The sequence below is a fragment of the Myotis nattereri genome (genome assembly GCF_964212035.1).
Source record: "Myotis nattereri genome assembly, chromosome: 13".
In the NCBI taxonomy this organism is placed as follows: domain Eukaryota; kingdom Metazoa; phylum Chordata; class Mammalia; order Chiroptera; family Vespertilionidae; genus Myotis; species Myotis nattereri.
This window is the reverse complement of record NC_138088.1, coordinates 55,364,770-55,387,366: the sequence shown is the minus strand read 5'-3', so window position 1 is coordinate 55,387,366 and position 22,597 is coordinate 55,364,770. Positions and strand designations below refer to the sequence as shown.

At 38.3% G+C, this 22,597-nt stretch overlaps 1 protein-coding gene across 2 annotated transcripts in view; it reads left to right on the top strand.

Moving 5' to 3' along the window:
• Window positions 1–21,443, top strand: part of CACUL1 (CDK2 associated cullin domain 1) — a gene marked incomplete at its 5' end in the record, with an annotated part of 43,039 nt that extends 21,596 nt beyond the window's left edge. Inside the window, 7 exons of one of the 2 annotated variants that reach the window (XM_081104901.1) lie at window positions 3,253–3,348; window positions 6,128–6,230; window positions 8,037–8,126; window positions 11,996–12,134; window positions 15,724–15,794; window positions 18,896–18,939; window positions 19,341–21,421. In XM_081104901.1, coding sequence (XP_080961027.1) covers window positions 3,253–3,348; window positions 6,128–6,230; window positions 8,037–8,126; window positions 11,996–12,134; window positions 15,724–15,794; window positions 18,896–18,939; window positions 19,341–19,520 — 723 coding nt within the window. In that variant the 3' untranslated portion in view covers window positions 19,521–21,421. Of the gene's footprint in view, window positions 1–3,252; window positions 3,349–6,127; window positions 6,231–8,036; window positions 8,127–11,995; window positions 12,135–15,723; window positions 15,795–18,895; window positions 18,940–19,340 lie in introns of both variants that reach the window. The other variant, XM_081104902.1, reaches the window with a different exon arrangement.
• Window positions 21,444–22,597: the final 1,154 nt, after the last annotated feature.

Genomic DNA, 22,597 nt, shown 5'->3' with positions numbered 1-22,597 from the left:
GCAGCTAAATTGTCACTATTGTCATGCAGTCAATGCCTTGTGTTGCATGGTAATTACCGCTCAACCTTTTCTTGAATTCTCTAGACTTCCTTCCCTTAGAGCTCCTCTTTCCTTTGAAGTGGACACTTCTAAATGCTGAACAGCTGCCAGAGCAGCTGTTTAAAGAATCCCCTGAAGTTCTCATTAAAAATATACCTTCTGGAAAGTTTCTGAGTCAGGACTTTGGAGTGTGGCAAAGGAATCTGTCATTTACAAGTTCTTCAGACGATTTGGAGAGCTAAGAGCTGCAGTCTTTGAGAGTCACTGGGCTATCGAAGAACCATTGATCCTGAAGCTGGTCTGCTCTTAAGCTCAGAGTGGTGCCATCTTATGTTTAAGTGTAAGACTGTGTTGTTGCTGAAGCTACTACTCACATATGCACCCCTTAAGTGTTCTGGGCTAGAGGTATCCAGGCAAACCTGGGCAACACAAACAGCAAATCACAGTTTAAGAATCTAATGAAGAGGGACTGATGAAATAGACAATGGTGTGTCCAGACAGTTACTGAAATTATGTTGTAGAAATATACTTGACCTGGTAAATGATGATATGTAGCTGAGTGATAAAAGCAGATTACAAAATAATGGAGTTCCATATTGGTTACACGCACTGACACAAGAATAGAAGAACATGTTAATGGTAATTATCTACCCAATGTTAGTAGTGGTTATTTTCCTATAACTGCATTTTTAACTTTTAAAAATTTTAGCGAACATGCGTTACTTCTGTAAAGATAGATGTTAGTGCCCTTGTAGTGTTTGTTAGATCCTTCCGACCCTTTTTCTTCCCTATCTCATTTTAACATGGAAAAGTCATTATTTAAAGAAAACAAGAATGTTTTTGTGAACATAAAAGCACATAGTCTTATTTTTTCTGTTTCATTTTGGTGGGATGGGGATGGGGTGTAGGTAGAGGAGGGATATAAATAAGAAATTGTGGAACTTATTTGCACTTTACATCTGTGGTGTCCAATTCGGTGGCCTCTAGCCATATGTAACAATTCAAAGTGTAAGAGTCCTAAGCCCAAAATATGTGAGAATCACTAGGATAAAACAGTTTCCAAGGTACGTTTTTAGAACAATTGCAGGTCAGTGTGATTGTATGTTAGCATTTGTGTCAAAAGGGGTATAAATGGGATACTTGTTTTTTTGTATATACATAAAATTCTTCTGGAAGGATATAAAGGAATTAAGTGTTGGCTCAGTGAGGAAGGTGTGAAAGGTACATTCTCTAAACCTTTTTGAACTCATTTGGATTTTAAACCAGATGACTATATTAATCCTTAAAACAAATTTTAAAACACCCCTCCTACCAGCCATGTTATACATTTCCGGGAATCTAGGTCTGTTAGGAAAAGTTGGAGCAAGTTTGGAGAAGCAGTTATTTTTCTGGCAGCTTGCTTTTTTCTTGTTTGAGAAGAAAATGAAGCTTGCTTGTTTCAAGGGTAAAAAATTTCATTTTATGTCCAAGCCAAATATATTCATGTTGAAATAACGTAAATCAAATAGGTAGCAATTTTCCCAGTGGGGCCCAAAGTATACTGAATTTAAGTTTTAAGGACGAACCATTTGATTAGTTTTTAAAAATAGTTTTTTTTTCTAGGTTCCTAGTAAAGAGATTAAATTTATTTTAGGAGATTGTTATAATTTATAGTCCTGTCATTTAAAAGGTTTTGAATAAGTGCTGCATGAAATGTGGAAGCTAAGTAAATGTTCTGACATTTGATTCAGTACAAACAGTGCTTTTTATTACTCATAACCTTTGGGGATTCTTGAAAAGAATAGCTAAGGAATTCAATTTTCTTTATTCTGTCTGCTGTTAAGTATGGCTTTTGATCAATGTTCATGCTTTTAGCTTTGAAATAGTGTCCTTTCATGGAAAGGGAAAATTATTTTAATGCAAAAACTCTTCAGATTTTTTTTCAAATAATACTTCTAAAATTTATATCTTTGAATACTGAAATACCATTTCTAGAGTTCTTTGAAGCACTTTAGAGAAAGATACCGCATGTGTTTCTGTTCATTAGTTATAGTTAAAAGTTTGCCCATAATGTAGGACCATTTCCCCAGTTTCTTTAGTTAATAAGGAATGCTTTTAATAATGTTAATGGATTATTATGAAGTACTTGACAAATGGGTAGTTAATTCATTAAGTTTACTTATTAGTTGCATATGCATATATAATATTTGCACATGCAAATATAGCATATGCTTGTAATATTTACACAGTATTCTTTTTAAATCTAAGCACAACTTAGAAGTAGCATAATTAGTATTTTTTAATTTTATATGTATGGAAATTGAAATTCAGAGTACTAAATGTATTGTGTAATGTCATACAGCCTTGTTACAAAGCAAAATAATTTAGATTTTAAAAAGGCTAGGTCAGATTTCAACAAGTTAAGTAAAACTTTACTTAGATTTAAGTAAAGCTCTGTTCTTGCAAGACATGCCTTTATATATACTACTATGTTCCAGGCTCTGTGGTCAGCACTGAAGATAGAAAGATAAGACATAAATCCTGCCCTCCTAGGACTTGGAAGTTTAGGGACAGTGGGAGAAGTGAATAAGTGTGATGGTGCCTTGTTGAGAGGCCATGTATCCCAGATATTTATGAGGAACTGATAAAACTTGAAGGATAACTAGAAGTAGCCAGGTGAATCTGTTCAGGGGGTGTGTTAAAGACTTTGTTCAAGTAGAAAATACTCAAGGAAGCCTGACAGCACACTGATACTTGGTAACTGCTAGCAGTTCCATATGTTTGCTGTGCTGGGCTGTGCAAGAGGAAGAGCAGAATATGAACAGAAGGAGGTAAACAGCGTGCCCTAAATTGGAAATGTTAACTTTTTTCTAAAGGTTGTAGGAATGAATGTAAGTAGATGGAAGGACTTAGATTGACCAAAGTTTGAGACTTAGCTCTTGGGCTTCTTAGCTGTGGGACCATAGTCAAGGGACTAAATATTTTGAGCCCCAGTTGCTTCATATGTAAAGTGGAAATAACATTCAATTTGCAGACAGTTAGGAAGACTAAGAAAATGTTAAAAAAGCACTAGTGTGCATCAAACATTTAAGTAGTCCATAATGGAAGCTGAATTAGAAGGAGAGATCCCTATACGTATTCTAAGCTTGTAAGAAGAGCCCTTTGCATTTAGATGGTGACAGAAGGTCTGTAAACCTGTTTCCCAGGATGGTCACATTCTGTTCTTTCTCACAGGCCAGCCCTCCAGATGTCTATATTGAAAGATTTAACATAGCCCTTGGACAGTATATGGGAGCACTGCAGAGCATTGTGCCTCTTTTCATATACATGGTAAGTCAGAGCTTGGTTTACTGGTCTGAGTATCGAGTGCGAAGCATGTTCTATTTTTCTTTTACTATATATTATGGTAGAAATGGAAAATAATCTATTTTAGGAATGTTTGATAGTGTTGGCATAGAAGAATTTTCTGTTTTAAAATTACATAAAAAACATTGCTATGTAGATAATTAGGCATTAATATCAGTAACCACCCAATTAGCATTTATTTTATTTCTGCCATAATGGAAGATATTGTGCTTGGAAAATAAATATGTATAAGAAAGATTTTTTGTCCTCAGAAAAAAGAGAATTAAGACATGTATCTAAAATCATGAATGCCAAGTAAGTCATTCTATAAAAAAATAGAACAATAAAATTTGCTTCCATTCTGATGATCTCTTTCATTTGGAAAATTAATGCCTTGAGTATAATTTGTAGTCTGTTGACTCTGTTGATTAGTCCTTCCCCTCTTTAAATATTTAAAGTTGTAGAATCTTAATGTTAGTGTTCCTATTGAATGGAGGGGCTCCTTATCTCAATGAGTAAAATCATTATCCCAATTCCTCTTTGTTTATTGGATTTAAGGAATGGGATGTTTACGTTGGTCCTATTTTCTATAGCATAGAGGTTGCATGTTTTATACCAGTCTTCAAAATTATTATTTACTCTCCATAAGATATACTTTACTGAAAAGAACAAAAACAAAACACCACAAATTAACAACTACAAAAAAACCCAAAACAGAACACTGGGAGGAATTTCTGTGATCAGCAGGGACTATTATTTAAGTAATTTATTGAAGATAATTACAGTTGAAAAATATGCAGTTAAAAATAACGACATGTTGCCCTAACTGGTTTGGCTCAGTGGATAGAGCGTCAGCCTGCGGACTCAAGGGTCCCAGGTTCGATTCCGGTGAAGGGCATGTACCTTGGTTGCGGGCACATCCCCAGTAGGGAGTGTGCAGGAGGCAGCTGATTGATGTTTCTCTCTCATCGATGTTTCTAACTATCCCACTCCCTTCCTCTCTGTGAAAAATCAATAAATACATTTAAAAAAAAAAATAACGACATGTCCATGTTATTTTATTTATTTATTTATTTATTTATTTATTTTATATATATATTTTATTGATTTTTTACAGAGAGGAAGGGAGAGAGATAGATAGTTAGAAACATCGATGAGAGAGAAACATCGATCAGCTGCCTCCTGCACATCTCCTACTGGGGATGTGCCCGCAACCCAGGTACATGCCCTTGACCGGAATCGAACCTGGGACCTTTCAGTCCGCAGGCCGACGCTCTATCCACTGAGCCAAACCGGTCTCGGCTTTTTTTTTATTTTATTTTATTTATTTATTTATTTTTTTAAACAATTTCTTTTTTTTTTTTTAATATATTTTATTGATTTTTTACAGAGAGGAAGGGAGAGGGATAGAGAGTCAGAAACATCGATGAGAGAGATACATCGATCAGCTGCCTCCTGCACATCCCCCACTGGGGATGTGCCCGCAACCCAGGTACATGCCCTTGACCGGAATCGAACCTGGGACCTTTCAGTCCGCAGGCCGACGCTCTATCCACTGAGCCAAACCGGTTTCGGCATGACATGTCCATGTTATTTTAGAGAAAAATCTTCCCTAAGAGACATTAGGTGACAAAGCAAGATACAAAGCAGTGTGTAATATTTCTCGATTAGCAAGTGTTTTCTTCTTTATTAGGGAAAAAAGTATATCCCCATATTACGTAAGCAGTGTTTTAGAAAGATTATACAAAGTGTCGTCCCTACTGCAGGACGGGACCTTTGGGAATGGGACAGGGTCTGGCTGTGGGACAGTTCTTTTTATTGTGTAACCTTTTGCATGGTTTTAATTTTTGACCATGTGCATATTATTTTTATAATTTTTTAAAGAGAAAAATAAAACTTGTGTTAAGAATTGAGAGAATCTGCACGTTGTTAGTGTTCCTCTTTGCATTTTCCATTCCTAGACATTGAGCTAACATTTACACATGAACAAATTCAATCTTTTGTGACTTGTCAGTCATTCTAATCAGGATGCTTCTGGCTGCCAGAAATAGAAGGCCTGATTCAAAGTGATTTACATAAGGGAAAGAATTAGCTTTTGTAATGATATCCGGATATAAGGCAGTCTCCAGGGTTGGCTGAATCTGCGGTTTAAGTGTCACCAAGGACTCAGGTTCTTTTTTCTTCCTTTTGTACACAACATCTTGGAACACACCATGTTCTCCTCATGGTGGTAAGAGGACTGTAAGATACTGTTCACTCGAGCCTGGGTTTCTCTCAGTTATTGGGCTATCTTGGGTCATGGGTCTGTCTTTGAACCAGAGCCCATCTCTAAGGAATGCCGTAGGCTGAATGGCTACGCATTGAACGGAGCGTAAGTTGGGGAGTCAACAGTGCACGTTCAATACCTGCTTTCAGCGTCGGTCACTAATAAATGGGGACCTTTCAGAAGGCACACTAAGTGCTTGTCGCACAGTGGTTCCATGTGTCTGTACGTCACCTCTGTCTAGGTCGTGTCGGGTATTCGCCCATGTTCTTTTGGAGGTGTATGGTTCATTGCATTTCATCTTTATGTGCTTTTACCCCCATGCCAGAAAGACACATAAATAGGGCAGGGCTTTGTATCTGTTGTTTGATGTTGCATTTTTATGTTTTGCTTGATGTTTTTATGAATTGTTTTCTAAAATAATTTATTTTTAGTGTTTCAGTTTTAGACTGATCATTTCCCCTAATGATGCACTGAAAAGTAATTTATTTTCCCTTTCAGAATAAGTTTTACATCGAAACAAAACTTAACAGAGACTTAAAAGATGACCTTATAAAGCTGTTTACGGAACATGTTGCAGAAAAGCACATTTACAGCCTAATGCGTAAGTACTTTAGCCTATAGGGGTGAGATAACACTAGCAATGATATACATAATTTTTGATCAGCGAGCACTGGCACAGCAGAAGGTGTTGAAGCCCAGTTCTCTAGAGAGAGGCATGAGGAATTGAAAATGTGAGTTGAAGATCACCCAGTGAGCTGGGAGCTGCTTGACCCCATTACTGGACAGTGCCTTCATATCTGGCCTGACACTTGCTACCTCTCCCTCTTCTGACAATGAAGTAAATATTATCAAGGGGTTCACCCCTGACTTTGTTACTGGTAACTCTAGAAGGAGCTTGGTGTGATATCTTTGAGGTGTAGCACAGAATCCTCCCTGATTTTTACTCTCTAGTGCAAAAACCCTTCCCTCATCTGGCTCTGTCATTTTTTGTAAATTTTTTTAAAAATATGTATTTTCATTGATTTTAGAGATGAAAGGAGAGAGAGAGAGAGAGAGAGAGAGAGAGAGAGAGAGAGAGAGAGAGAGAGAGAGATACATGAATGATGAGAGAGAATCATTGATTGGCTGACTCCTGCACATCCCCAACTGGGGATCAAGCCCACAACCCAGGCATGTGCCCTGACTGGGAATCGAACCGTGACTTCCTGGTTCATAGGTCAATGCTCAACCACTGAGCCATTCTGGCCAGGCTAGAATTTCAGTTTTAAACATTATATTTTGAAAACATTTCCTATAGTGCTTAAATTAACATTTGTCTCTTTAAAATTTATCTATGCCGTTCAAAATTATAACTGTCTACTGATGATAAAATTCGAACGATAAACTTCAACAATGCACCTTTGGCCTTCATATAAATTCAGTGTAACTCACATCTGTTTGAAACTGTGAGGTGATTGTTGGCCAAGTGAGATGGCTTTTCCATTTAAAAAAAGGCAAGAACAGAAGGAAACAGCTTGTCCAATTTTACAACCCTGGCATACAGTAAAATTATGCCATGTTTTATGGAGTATTTTGGTTAGTAAATCGCAGGTCTTAGACAAATTAAAAATGAACTGTTCTGTGTCAGGAGTATCTTTTGTATCCACTAAATAATGGAATTCGTTTGTGTCTGTTAATGATGTTACCTAGAAGAATTATTTCTATCTATTTAAAAATGTTCTAATAAAATCTTTGTCCTGCAGTGGATAACCTGAAAGGAAACTGATTCTGTTGTCATGTTCAGTCAGTGTTGCATGGTTACTAGAGTTATGGAAGTGAGAAGGATGAGCAAGCGTGATCTCTTGCCATTACCTTTAGTTAAAAAAAAAAAAAAAAAAAAAGTACATACAGCTGTAGCATTTGGGGAAGTCAGTTTGACTCAGAGAGTCAGTCTGACTCTGTGATTGTAGTTACTGAAATTACCAATAATATGTCTTTCAGGAAAATGCCAAGAGCCTCAACTATGGTAATTTGGGGGAAAGAGAAATGATTGAGAGAATTACAGAACACTTCATCCCCCAGGTGTAAATTTTTTGAATCAGGAACATAATAGGAAGCACTTTCAGCTTACTCATTAGGTACCATGAATACCAGTGCTTTTAGAAAGGTTTACTTGTTTCAGAACCTCCATGAGTTGAGTAATTTCCATTAGTATTTCAACAGACCTGTACATATTTACTTGTTCGAGCTCTGTTGCATTGGATTTAAAAACAATCTTTAATGTATAAACTCTCGGTTTGTCCTCTTGGGGCGTTCTTTTCTTGCACTTGTTTACTCTTCCATCTTTGGGAGAAATAGTAATAGAAAGAGAAACCTTGACAAGAAGTGTTACATCATTTTTATATCCCATTTTATCTTTTTATTTCAGCTTTACTTTTAGAAGCCCAGTCAACACCATTTCAGGTCACACCTTCAACTATGGCAAATATTGTGAAAGGCCTGTACACTCTCCGACCAGGTAAACTCCTGCATCATTTCTTTCGGGGTTGGACTTGTTTGTGGTAGTTCCATGCCTACCCATGGACAGTGTTGTTTCTCCCTGTGTTTTCTGAGGCCTAATGGTATTTGGATTGTTATGGCAAAAAATATTGAGTAGATACTCATCATTGTGAAATGTAAACTCAGGACTCAGTTGCAGTTATCTCTATTCTAGTGAAAGCCAACGGAAGTACAAGAAATAATTTGTAGGAGACACTTTAGATAAAATTGACTCTCCTGTCTGGCATTAATCTTTGCCTTTTTTGTTAGGGAGTTTCTCCTTCATTTCTGTCCCACACTACAGATACTATGCATAGACATATAAATTCATAACTCCATCCTCTTTGGCCTCTTATATAACTTGCAAGCAGTCAGTTGGGGGTTTTAGAAGGTATTCCCCTGGGGAAAGAGGGACTACTTTAATTACCTTTTTGTGAAATTCTTTTATCGTTTGAAGATTCAATGAAATAAGACCTGATCTAAATTGCTTAACACAGTACCTGATAATATAATAAGCATACTAACATGAACTGTTATTACTATTCAGTTGGATTCAGTGGTTGTTTTAATTGGTGGTTTGATTGTTTGCTTAATTTAAAAGATATGTCAGAATTTAGCTTGCTAAAAATGGAAACTTGGTGAAAATTATATTTGAGGTAGAGTATGATGTTAAATACTTCTTTCTACTTTAAACAGTGATTTCTACAGTATTCAAATTTAATGTTACTTAACTTTGACCAGGTCTTGCCCCATTCTCCATAATTTTTAAACAAATTATGTGTATAAAATATTTATGTAAAGTAGCAAAAATATATTATTTCATGTGTCCAATAAACTGATGTTTTTCTTTTTGTAGTTTCTCAGAATTTTGAATTTCATTTTACTAAATGTGATGAAATGGCTCATGGATTTGTCCTTTAGCACTAGGTTATGAATGATTTATTTTAGTTTGGAAGGCATCCAAGTGCAGTTTGACAAATTTCTAAATTCTACTTCTTAAGTAGGTAGCTTTATCGTAAAAGCTCTGGCTTTCAGCATGAGTAACAAGTTGCAGAATGAAAGTAATCACTATGGGTAGAAAGACTCATAGCTACATGTTCATCTAAATGCTATTTTATCTAAGTTTGAGCTCTTACAGGATTCATACTATTTATGAGGAGAATTCTGTATTTGAGAATTGTCCTTTTCAAAAGGTGAATTGTATCACAGACTAGCCTTTTGTAACCCTAGGCATTTTCTGAGATACAATTAAACATATTTTGACATTTACATGTCTTGCCTATTGTGTTCATGGTTTATTTTATTATTTTTTAAAAATAATTCTTTATTGAAAATATTTGTTCCTGGTTTATTAAAGCAGTTTTATTCACTTGATGGATTAAGGTTAAAATATTTTAAAAGTGGAATTTTATCTATTTATTTATTCATTTTTGAGTTTTTAATTTATCTTTATTTTTTAAAGTATTACAGATGTTCCCTGCCCCCATTGACCCCCTTCTCAGGTCCTCACCGCACTATTGTCTGTGCCCATGGGTTATGCATAGCCTATATAATAAAAGCCTAATATGCTAATGGTATGCTAAGGCCACTCAACCGCTCACTGTGACCTGCACTGACCACCAGGGGGTAGACGCTCCAACTGGCAGGTTAGCTTGCTGCTGGGATCCTGCCAATTGGGACTGAGTGAGACTGGCCGTACATGCCCTGGAGCCCTCCTGTGTCCCTCCCCAGCCCCGATCATGCACTGGTGGGGGTCCTTCGTCCTGGCCTGTGCCCTCTTGCAATCTGGGACCCCTTGGGGGATGTCAGAGAGCTGATTTCGGCCTGATCCCACAGGCCAAACCAAGGGACCCCACTGGTGCATGAATTTGTGCACTGGGCCTCTAATATGCATATAAGTTCTTTGGTTAATCTCTTCCTGCCCTCTTCCCCTTCCCTCTGAGAATCGTCAGTAAAAGTTGAATTTTAAATGTAAAAGTTTCTTTTACTACGGCGGTTCTCACATGCTGGTCTTTGTATAATGAATGTATCTGGATCACCCAAGAAGGTTTTTTTGTTGTTGTGTTTTTTTTTTTTCAAGAAGGTTTTCTAAACTCTAGATTCCTGGGCCCTAATCCTTGGAGATTCTGATGACTATTATCATTTTAGGTGTGTTTTCATTTGGTCTTTAGAAGCTCAGCTTGAAAATAGTTGTAGGCGTGCCATCCTGCCCTTCATTTATACAAACACTTTTGTTGTTGTTCATATATATTTTAATGACTACGTGGAGTTTCATAAAAGGGCAGGTCTGTTTGATTCCTGCCAGCTCACCCTGATGGTTAGTGTTCCCCTGAGCACTGTATTGAGACTTTCTAAACCACGTTTGAGATGAGCTAGATGGAAGGAAATGATTGAGAACATTTTGCCATGAGTTTGAACAAGGGATGAGTGGATTGACCCGTGTAATTTGTGGTCCTTATTTATTTGGTGGTTTTTTTTTTTGTTTTTTTTTTTTTACCATCTCTAACTTGGCTGTTCTGTTGAATTTTTTACTTATCTGACTCAGCATTGCACAGCATTAGTGCAATTTTTTTCAAATTTAGAATTACATTTACTCAGATGATTATTTTTAAATTGAACTCACTGGAATAAATAGAGCTTTGACATTTTATGGTTCTTGAGGTACACAGCTAAGATGTTTTCCAGGAGGGAACATTTGAAGAGGTCAGATTAAAAGAACCCAAAAGGGTAACAATGCTCAGTAGGGCCACCAGCAAGGAGCGCTGGTTTCATCACACCTGCTCCAGGTGCTCATTATTTACAGTTAGAGTTCAGTGAGCAGTGGGAAGAGATTGTGTTTATTTTACTTGAGTTTTTGTGAATATTAACAAGGCTTTTCTACTTTTTTATTGTAAATTATTTTCATTCCTGTCTTTCATTTATCTGGTCTTAACTGATTTGTAAAAATGCTCCATAATAAAAATATGAATTAATCATCAATGCAGATATTTCCGTAGACTTCTCTATGTCTATTTATTCTGAATGTTTTTCTTTAGATTGCTCTCTTGATCATTTATCTTTTTAAATAATTAAATAACAATACAATTATTTTCTTTTACTGTTTACATATATTTAATTTGCTGTATTTAGCATGGGTCAGGTCAAATCGGTCTTTCTTGAAAAGACTTACTAGTTATCTCCAGCCCACTTGTTAAATGTTGATTTCCCATCCATTTTTGTGGGCTTTTTTATATGTCTATTTATTACTATCCGCACAATTCTCTTCTTGGTCCAGTGTGCCATCTTTTATTTATTTATTTATTTATTTATTTATTTATTTATTTTATTTTATTGCTTAAAGTATTATAAAGGGTATTACATATGTGTCCTTTCCCCCCCCCCCCCTGACAATCCCCTGGCCTCCCCTACCCCCCAGTGTCTTATGTCCATTGGTTATGCTTATATTTATGCATACAAGTCCTTCGGTTGATCTCTTACCCCCCTCCCTCCTGCCCCCCAACCCTCCCCTGCCATCTTAACAAATGCTTTATAGGGCTAATTCCCACTAAGTCTCTTCCCTCCAATTCCCCCCACTCAGAATTCTTAAGTTATCTCGTTCATGTTTTCCCTCACGTTTAGAAGTTTTGATAAGGATCATTAAAATTCTCTAGAGATTTTCATTAAATTTTGTTATAGTGGCAAAATGTAAAAACATCTGCTTTCTTTACACTGTAAATTCTTTTTAGAAAGGAAATTTAACCTCTTGTATGTTCTTTATCAGAATGGGATTGCACCTAAGTTTGGTTTAATATATATTTAACTTAATTTGCCTCTATGATTTTCTTAATGAATTGTTTCCTTCCCTCACAGAGTGGGTTCAGATGGCTCCAACTCTATTTTCTAAATTTATTCCAAATATCCTCCCTCCGGCGGTGGAATCTGAACTTTCTGAATATGCTGCTCAAGATCAGAAACTTCAAAGAGAACTTATGCAGAATGGTTTTATGAGGCAAGTTTTTTCCCCTTTGTGACAAAATAACATCAGTTTCCTTAGGCCAGTTTGGCTTGGCAGGGGAGGGATGCCAAGGTTCTTAGACGGAAATAACTGTCTAAGAGTCAAGCTGTTCCCGGGAGAGGTAGGCTACCTATGTCTGTGGAATGTTTAGGCTGCGTTTTGATTTTATGGAAGCTGCTCTTCACTAAATGGATTTTGAAGAAGCAATTTCTCACTGGGTGGGCAGTTAGCTGGGCAGCCTCCAAGAGCTCTTCAAACTTTGATCCTCATATTGGTTCTGAACATTTCGAAAAGCATTATAGAAATTTTATGATCAGTTATAGGCACTTTTATGACTAAACTAGTGTAAAGAGGCTTTAGATTCTCTTTTTCTTATTTTCACTTTTGCCCTAAATTCTAGTTCCTTCTTAAAAATGAAGGTATCTCTTTAATGTTGCCGGATGTTTGCCTTCCTTGGTTTTAACATATACACTTCACTAATTTCTCTAAAATTTACAATTCTGTATCATGACTATAACCCAGGAAATCTTGCAAAGTACATCTTTTCAACAAAAATAAATTATATAAAAACTTTGTGATTCCCTATGGGAAAATACCCTATATGTCACCACATCACTGAAGGGTGCATAATACCTTGTATTTTCAGTATCCTTATTCTTTACTTACATTTTTATTTATCTTCTTTTATTTGGATCCATGGCATTAAAGGAAGAAAGTTGTGGGAAGGAAGACAGCGGGTTCCCTCATTAGGCATAGTGGTGACCACACGTAGCAGTAAGTTGATCATTGAGGCCAAATTAAATCTCAGAATATTGGTCTTGACCAAGACCACTGTTACCAAGTCTGTGGTTTCAGCACAGGTTAGGAAATAAAGCAGATAATTTGTTGACCCAGGGATTGGCATTTCCCCCCATTTTGTCTTGGTGGCATCTATGCCCATATGGTAGTGGGGGCACTGAGTAACCACTGTCAGTTCTCACTGGAAAGGCTCAGTGAAGCTGTATGGCTAGATAGGCCTCTAAACACCACTTTCTTAGAGCAAGTCAGGGAAGGAAAGGCCAGTGGGAAATACTAGTAGAACGTAAACAGCTAGTTTCTCTCTCTGATGATCAGTGGTTACCTGTTTCCTGACATTGACTGTAACATTTCTAACAGCAGTATTATTTTCATACACAGAATGAGGCCATTTAATGCCATAGTAGTTTTACTTAATTCATTTTCAAAGAGCTAATATATTTGTGTGGTTCAAAAATCAAAATGAGAATAAAAAATACACACTGAGCGGTTTGTCCCCACCTGTCTCCCTATCTACTCCCACCCATTAGGTAATCATTTTTTAAAATTTCTTATGATTCCTTCCAGTGTTTTTCTTAATGTACAAAAAATATAAAATAGTTTTGATTTTTATTCATTTCTTACATGTTCGATTATGTAACTGTACTCCAACTTATTTAACCAGTCCCCAGTAGATGGCCACTTGAATTATTTCCAGCCTTTTGCTATTACAGAGAATGCTGCAATGAATAGCCTTGTCCATGTATAATTCTATACCTGTTGCAGGTATATCTGGAGAGTAAATTTCCATAAGTGGGATTGCTGGGTCAAGAGTAAAAGCAGTTGCCGAAACCGGTTTGGCTCAGTGGATAGAGCGTCGGCCTGCGGACTGAAAGGTCCCAGGTTCGATTCCGGTCAAGGGCATGTACCTGGGTTGCGGGCATATCCCCAGTGGGAGATGTGCAGGAGGCAGCTGATCGATGTTTCTCTCTCATCGATGTTTCTAACTCTCTATCTCTCTCCCTTCCTCTCTGTAAAAAAATCAATAAAATATATTAAAAAAAAAAAAAAAAAAAAGAGTAAAAGCAGTTGTAATTTTGATTAATATTGCCAAATTGCCCTCCATAGGGGATTATCTGTTTTGCATATGTACCAGCTGAGTTTGAAAGTGCCTGTTCTTCATGGCCTTGCATGTGAAGTATGTTGTTAAACTTTGGGATTTTTGCCAACCTCACAGGGTTGATTTAATTTGCATTTCTTGTTAAGGGTGAGGTTGAGCATAGTTTCATGTTTGTATTTCCTTTTCTGTAAACTGCCTGTTCATGTCCTTTTTTCATTTTTCTATTTGATTATCAGTTGTTTTTTTCTTTGTTTCTAGAAGCTCTTTCTATAGTGAAAAGATTGATTCTTTGCCTGAGATAAGACTTTATTTTTTTGTTTGTCTTTTGATTTACTTATGATGTTGGTTGTTGTTTTTCTTTTTAATTTTAAGTTATGTAGAAGTTTTTATTTATTTTTGTGTAACTAACTTTGTCAGGTTTTTGTCTTTTTCTGGCTCATGTGTTTTGAATTCTAGTTTAAAGTTTTTCCTTACATATTTAAAAATAAATGCAGAATAATCTGAGTATACCTTTTATGTTCCCTCTTCTCCCCCCATAATATGTGGGGGGAAATCACCATAAATTTGAAGTCTTTTATGCTTATATTCATGTTTTATGTGTTTGCTTTTAATTTTAGACATGAACTTATTGGTGTCTTTAACAAATAGCCTTCCAAAAACTTTTATCTCTATGAAGCAGTTTAGGAAGTAAGCTCTCGTGGACTTCTCTGAGCACCTTGAATATACCTTGCCGAGCAGTGTGGGCAACTATGTAAACACATCCAGGGACATTTCCTAACCCTAATTTTGGAACTGGTATAAGACAATAGGTTGCAGGACTATAAAATTTGCTGGGGATGAGTAACTGACTCCATAAACAGCTTCATGGAACATTGCTCTTGTACATGGACTAACATGGCACTATTTGCCAAGGCCAAGTTGATCATATTCAGGGAAGTGCCTTGGAGTTGAGTTTGGATTTTTTGTTTCTCTTAGTGGAATTCTTTCATACACCTTCTGCCTGAAATTTTTAAATGTTAGTTTTCCAGAGGTGAGAAAATTAAAATGCTTAATTTCCCAGACTGAATTGGGCCATTTCTAGAATTAAGTTAGCAATTCGTTACACATTTACTATGAGAATTAAGGTTTGCCTCAAAAATTATTCTGAGGAGTGCCTAGCACAGAGTAGGCCCTGCCCAAGCTGACCTTCTTGGACTCACTCCGCCCCACTGCTGAGCTGGCCCAGCCTGGCAGAAAGGATGTGCAGCACCCTACATGTAGCCACTGGGAGGGAGTCTGCCTGCACTTCCAGCTCTTGTTCCACGTTTTGCCTCGCCAGCTGTGATGCCTTCCTTGATCAGTATTTGGCTAGAATTGTTTTAGAAGAAATTGCACCCACCAATGCAAAAAAAATAACAAAAAACAAAGAAAATAGTACAGGCTATCTTAACAAGAATTCTGTTACTGGCTATTCTGATATGAGCAGCCATTTTATGGTTTATTAGAGGCCCGATACACAAAATTTGTGCAAGGGGCTTGGCCCATCGCAGCCCTGGCTGCCTCACAGCCCCTCGGCCCCACCCACTGGTCCTTCCAGAAGGTCATTCTGCCTTCTGGTCTAATTAGCATATTAGCTCTTTATAATATAGGATAGGATGCCTTATCTACCACAATTCCTGTTCAGCTTTGCAAACTATTTTTTCATTTAAGATTATGTTCCACTTACATGATGTATGGAGTCCTGAATAGGCAGTACACAGCTTTAATGTGGATGGCACAGAGTAAGTCTTTGAAATATTTCAAAATAATGTGTGAGTGTTGTAAATATATCCTCTTTTGCATTTGATGGGCAGATTCTCATTTGAGCTGGAGTTATGTGAAATATTCAGGTGCATGGACATACAATGTGGACTTATTTCAAAGCTAGAATGAACAAATAAACTAAGAGCAACATTTTCTTTTTATCTGTTACCTGCATAATGGCATTGATGATTGTCAGGGAAGACCGATTGGTATCTGCTGTTGTCATATTGCATTATAGAAGATAAATAAGCTCATTTGGGAACATCTAACGTGCATGCCCCAAGATGGAGTATCTCATTCAAACCAGCCTGTGGTCTTCCTCAAAGTGGCTACTCGATAGCTTTTAAGGGCAAATAAAATGTTCTTTCTGAGTAATTGGTACCTGGATTTCTGAAACCAAATAGAGCCTGGCAGGTAGGGGTACTGGTCTCTTTGCTGAGAGGTGACTCTAGATGGAGCTTTTCCCTTCAGTAGAAGGGTCTGGTTTGGAGCGCAGCTTACAGCTTTCCTTGCTTGCCGCATTAGGTGTCTTTGGCAGCCTTTCCACTACCTTTTTTTCCCTGTCATTCTCACATCTGTGTTTCTCTCCTGTTATTTTCTGCAGGTTCAGTTTTCATTTGGCGTTTGGGGGTTGGGAATGTGAGGTTCCAGATATGAAATTCTACATTTTCCTTTTGATCAGCATTAACTGTTTGTTTCAAGAATATTTGGTGAATGCTACTGTGACAATACCAGTGTAAATAGTAATGATGTAAGACACTCAGCTGGTTTGTATAGTGTTCACAACAGAGGTCTTTGGAAAGTGGCATTAAAATATCTGTTTTCATGTTCTAACATGCAGAGTTCTCTAAGCTGCCTGAGGCTAGTTCATGCTAAACGTATGCACATTTTTCTCTCAGTGCTCAGCCCAGAGAAGAACAAGGGGCCTTCATGTCTCTCCTGCCCGTCATTAAGGCTTCTCACCCAGCCCTGCAGGAGGTCTTCTTTTCCTAGTCTTGAGCAAAAACCAGAGAAAGAAAATGGGAAACTATTTTTGCTTTTACAAAAGATCACTCTGGCTCTTGTCTGGACTAAGATTGTTCAGAAGCAGAAAATAATTAGCTTGAGCTGGCATTTTAATAATCTGTAGAGGCTGTTTATGAATTATTTACTAGCTTGTTCAGCAGATACTTATTTTCTGCTGTGTGCTAGACACTGTTCTGGGTACTGGTGAACAAGGCAACAAAGTTCCTGTTCCTACAGAGTTTGTGCTTCAATGTAAGAGATAAATAATAAACATGTAAACAGTTTATTTCAAGTAATAATAAGCGTTATGAAGAAAATGAAACAGAGTGTGGGATAGAGAATGAGTGACCGGGGCATGTGTGAGGGGCATTCCAGCTAACCTGGTGATGTCATGCCTTCCAGGGAGGAGACATTCCCGCTAGGGAAGAGGTGATCAGGAGCTAGCCATTGGCTGACTAGGGGAGAGTATTGCAGGCAGAGGAAATAGTAAGTACAACAGTGCTAACGTGTCTATGGGGCAGAAAGAGAACCAGAGCGGCTGAAGTGACCAGAGCTCGGTAAGGAGGATGGAGAGGTAGCAGCCAGATCTCGCAGGACTGGGGAAGTGAATGTGAATTGATTTTTAATGGTAGTGGAAACCTACTGAAGGGCTTTAATCAGAGGCATGAAATAATTTTATGTATGCTTTTACATAAGATCACTCTGGCTCTTGTCTGGACTAATAGAAAGACTTGTGGTTGTGTAGGGGAGAGATGATAGTGTCTTGGATTGGGGTTGTCGCTGTGGAGTAGATGAGGGTTGGTTTGTTTTGGATTATGTTTCCAAAGTAAGGGAAAGAGGGGAATCAGGGATGAGCTGGACTCTGGCCTGAGGAATTGGGTTCATTTATTGAGGAAGGCTGAGGAAGGAGTGGAGTCAGCAGCGTTCGTTTTGGCCATGTACATTGGCAGTATGTGTAAATCATTGGTGATGATGAGGCCTTTGGACCTGCATCTGACGTGCAGGGGAAAATATCAGAGCTGGAGATAGAACTCTTGGACCCATTGGGTATAGGTAGTATTTCAAGTCACAGCACCTGTATGATGATTGTTCTAGACCAGTGGTTCTCAACCTGTGGGTCGCGACCCCTTTGGGAGTCGAAAGACCCTTTCACAGGGGTCGCCTAAGACCATTGGAAAACACATATATAATTACATATTGTTTTTGTGATTAATCACAATGTTTTAATTATGTTCAATTTGTAACAATGAGATTGGGGGTCACCACAACATGAGGAACTGTATTAAAGGGTCGTGGCATTAGGAAGGTTGAGAACCACTGTTCTAGACTAAGGAGAATATACAAGGAAAAGAAAAGTGGCCAAGGACAGAGAACTGGCCAGAGCTAAAAGCTGGTGAATTGGTTATTACTCATTGCTTTGATATTTTAGTCATTTGTCTGAATTATTGTCTGAGAAACTAGAGAGACGAAAATAGCATTAATGGGTAGCATAGGACCTGATGAGAATCTCTGTTTTTTAATCTCTAAAGTGGAACTAGAATTTCTTCGGTGTTTGAAGATGAACTGGTTAATGTGTGTAAAGGTTCATGTTCTTCTATTGCTAGAAGGGTATTCTTATTCATTATTAATGAGATTCTGAGATTTTTCAAAAGCTTTCAGCAGTTTTCAGTTTCATAATAGAGCTTTTTAGGGTAAGATTTTGAATTATCCTCTGTATTTTATATTTGAAATTTGCCCTAGTATAAGGTTACGAGGGATGTTGATAAACCCATTTAGTCTTCAAAGACATTTTACTCTGAACTTTCTAGAACCCAGTATAAACCATCTTTGTAGATAATCTCTCCTTCACTTAATAGCCTTCTATATTTAAAAGACAGCAACCTTTAGCTAAGAATATTCAGTTTATAAATGACTCAGTTACTATGTACGTTTGATATGTGTTCAAATAGGTGGTTGGTTTAGAATTGCAATGTCTGCTGTACTTCCATTATCAATGATGTCAATCCATTTCTCCTGTTGGTATGTGAAGATGTCATTCAGCTCTGCTGACTCACTCTTCCTTTTTTAACCCCAGAGGTGACCAGTCCCGGAAGAGAGCTGGGGATGAGCTGGCTTATAGTAAGTAGTGTGTTCCTTACCATCTTGGATGTTTTGTGATGTAGATAGCCACTGGCAGTGGCCATGCAGTGAGAATAATGATACCCACAGGGGGCTCATTAGGCTCTGAATGTGACAGAGGACAGACTATTCTGCAAGCTGTGCCCAGATGAGGTCCAGCTGGTGGTGGTGGTTCTCAGGCATTTGTCAAGAGGCTGCCAGATTCTGTTGAGACCTAGAGTGACCCAGCTTCAGCGCCTGATGATCTAGCCCCCCTTTCACTCCACTCACAGTCACTTTTTTAAAAACCTCCTTTTGGGCGATTGGGAGAGGGGTGAGGAATATGTGTATAGGCAGGTTCCTACCATTATTAAATGCTCTCTGCTATTCATACTTTTTCCTGTTCCGATGATTTTTTGCAGACAGCTCCTCAGCATGTGCGAGTTCCAGAGGGTACAGATAGTGACTGTGTTGAATGTACTTTCCTTCCTGCCACAAGGACACACTGGAGCTGCAGAGACTTTTCCGAGCACAGCGGGTCCTGCACTCAGGCGCTCTCACACGGCTGCTCTCAGAAGAGGATGTCGGACTTCTTACTTTGATTTGTAATTTTAAAAAACAAAACAAAATTTTAACTAACAAAATAACTGTCAGTTGCTGCTAGACTAGGGGATTTTTGAAATGGGACAATCTTTTAATGAAATCTATTAATCCATGAGGAACAGGCATCTTGAAAAGTGACCGTTGCTAAGTGAAATCCGACAGCCGGAATCAGCAGCTTCCTCCACAAATACAAGAGCAGAAGAAACCCTTACAGCGCTGTTCTACTCATTTGTGGGCTCGGCGCTCGGCATACTGATTTCACACACACATCAGGATACCTTCAGCTTTAAAACCAAGCGGATCATTACAATACAGTATTTTTCACCCCTAACCAAAACGAACTCCTTGAAAAGAGTTGGTCTTTGTTTAGATTAGGAAGTCTTGTGAAAGGAAAATGCTAGTTCTGCTTTTGCTATACCTTCTTCCCCATTAGTTCACAACTTTTTTCTACTGTGCCTTGAGCTTTGTGCACTTTGCAACTCTGTGACCATGTTGTCAAACTCACAGATGCTTCCTGAAAAAGCTTATGGTATCATGGAGTAACCCTCCAAGATGCCAGGAGTGGCTTCCTAGCAGGATGCTGAGTGAGTGGGAAAATGAAACGGCACCTGTTGGTCAGATTGCCCCCGCCTCACCATGGCATATTCATGTTAATGTCAGGGACCAACTCTTATAGAACTTTTCCATTCCCTCTACCACCTAACATGATCTCACCAGCTGCTGTAGTATTGGCATCGCGCTGGTCCAGGCGTGGCCAGCACTTCAGCAATAACGCTCCCCTTTCAATGTTGAGAATCATCCAACAGTAAAAGCTGGCTCCGGTGATGCTCTAGGAAACGGATATGGTTATTAAATCCCAATATAATCAGTGGTGTGGGATTCCTGATCCATTTCATCTTAAATGGGTAGGATAGATACTTTCTAAAAAAGTCTGTAGTCTGCATCTTGTAAACATTGTATCTAAGTCTGAAAAGAAGTAGCACTGCTGCGGTTTTGAGGCCCCCTTCCAGCTGTGGCCAAGCTGTTTTGTTTTCTACACCCACAGTGCTATTTAGTTGTTTAGACTCTGAAGCTTTTTCTAGCTGTTCTTGAAAGGCAAAGGAAAATACAAAGATGTGGCAAACGGGAAAAAATTTTGTTCTCAGTTCTGCTTGACTCTAAATTGAGCATTATGCTTGAGTCTCTTAGGCTATGTCAGACTAATGGCCACCTCTTCAGAGAACTTGGAGCAGAAAAAGAAGACATTAGGGATACTGTCACACTTCTGATTTGCAGGGTTTTTTAAGAGTTGCCTCTGCCAATTCAGTTTGTTTCTTTTTAGGGGGTGGGAGAGTTAGAAGTGTGATCTTAGGAGCACGTAAGTCATCTAATAGAAGTCCTCTGTCTGTGAAATTATTACTCAGAGAAGTAAAAGTAAAGGTGGTCAGATTTTATTTTTCTAAGTACTTGTCAACCAGAGTTGATAGATTTTGTGGAGGACTTGAGTTAGGCTCATTAATTCTGTGAGTATTTTGGATTGTATTGCTAAACACTGAATTACTGTAAGAATATATATGGGCTCTCCCTATGCCCTGAATAGTTTGATTTGCTGCACCAGTAACATTCTGGTATCAAGGAAAAATTCCATTTTACCATGAAGGCCAAATTTTACTTTCTCAATGGACTGCTTGCTGCAGGCTTATAAATAACACTTGCAACTAAAGTCTCTCCTGAGTGGTTTTAATAATATTTCTGCAGGAATAAAATTGGATTTTTAAGAAAAATGTTGATAGGTTCTTCAGTAATTTAATAATATACCCAAATGCTTTTCTGGGAGAGACTATTGTTTGGCCAACAACAGAACTTTCCCTATAAAAGCATTGTATTATGATGTGAATTGGCATTAAACCCGTTGGATGTTTTTTGCATTATTAAGTTAATGGAGAAATATTTTATATTGTCTTCTTTTTATTATAATATATGTGTAAACAAAAAGTGGGCAAAGTCTGCGAAACGTAGTTTCTCTAAAGTTTTGGGCAGTGACTGTAGCCAGCCCCGGGCCAGGGCTTGGTCCTGCAAAGCCGGAGGGAAGGCGCTGTGGGAGGAACTACACGCTCTCCTGGTGCACGTGACCAGTGGTTTCTCATTCTCACCCCGAGGCACATTGCAGTATGAAGAACCCATTTCCTTATTTCAAGCCAAAGTTGACCTTGCTTATTTAATTGGAATTCTTAGCTAAATTCTTAGTTTGCAACATGAGAAGAAATAAGATTTGTCCTCCATTTTTGTTTTGACGAAGCATTGTTGGCCAGAAAGTATTTTCTCATGTTTACCTGTATTCTTGCCAGGATAGTATATTGTTTCTCCACCAGTTGACTTTTGTGGGGCCCAAGTCAGAAAATTGTACATGCAGGTCGATGGTCAACAAGTTGATTTGGCTAAATTGACTAGTGTGTGTGTGCAGCCTAAATCTAAACCATCCACAAGAAAGCCAGTCCAATCACATTGAAGTCATGGCATGAAAAAGTATGAGCAGATGATAATGGTTTTGAGAGACGGTACTTATTTTAAAGTTGGCTTGAATCTTCAGTAACAGTGTCATCCGATGCCCTCTGTTGTCACAGCTGTACCCTAGCCCAGCAACTACTTTGTTTTTTGTGGGGCAGAAAGCAAACCCTGACATATATAGTTCTTACGTAGAATCTGTGAGAAGAAACACCAACCTGGATGCAGGAGTCGTGCGTTACTACATTTTACATTTTTCCTGTTCCTCTTGCAAGTTTGAGGCAGCTCCCCTCCATTTCTTTGGGGTACGGGATGAAAACCTATTTGTGAGTAAGAGATATTGCAGAAGAATGGACGCCCAAGGCGGTGACCACTGCACATGCGTCCCCAGCACTGCAGCCCCCTCACGCTGCCGGTGCCCTTGCTCCATGCTTCTCGTCGGGTAGCAGATTTGCACACACAAAGAATTCCTCAGGAAGAGTTTGCACATACATCACCTTGCAATATTCTGTACTGACTGCACAGGGATTCGAACGTCCTTCAGCACAAAGAGAACTTGGGAGTGGCGATCGGTGCACACGCGCTAGCCAGA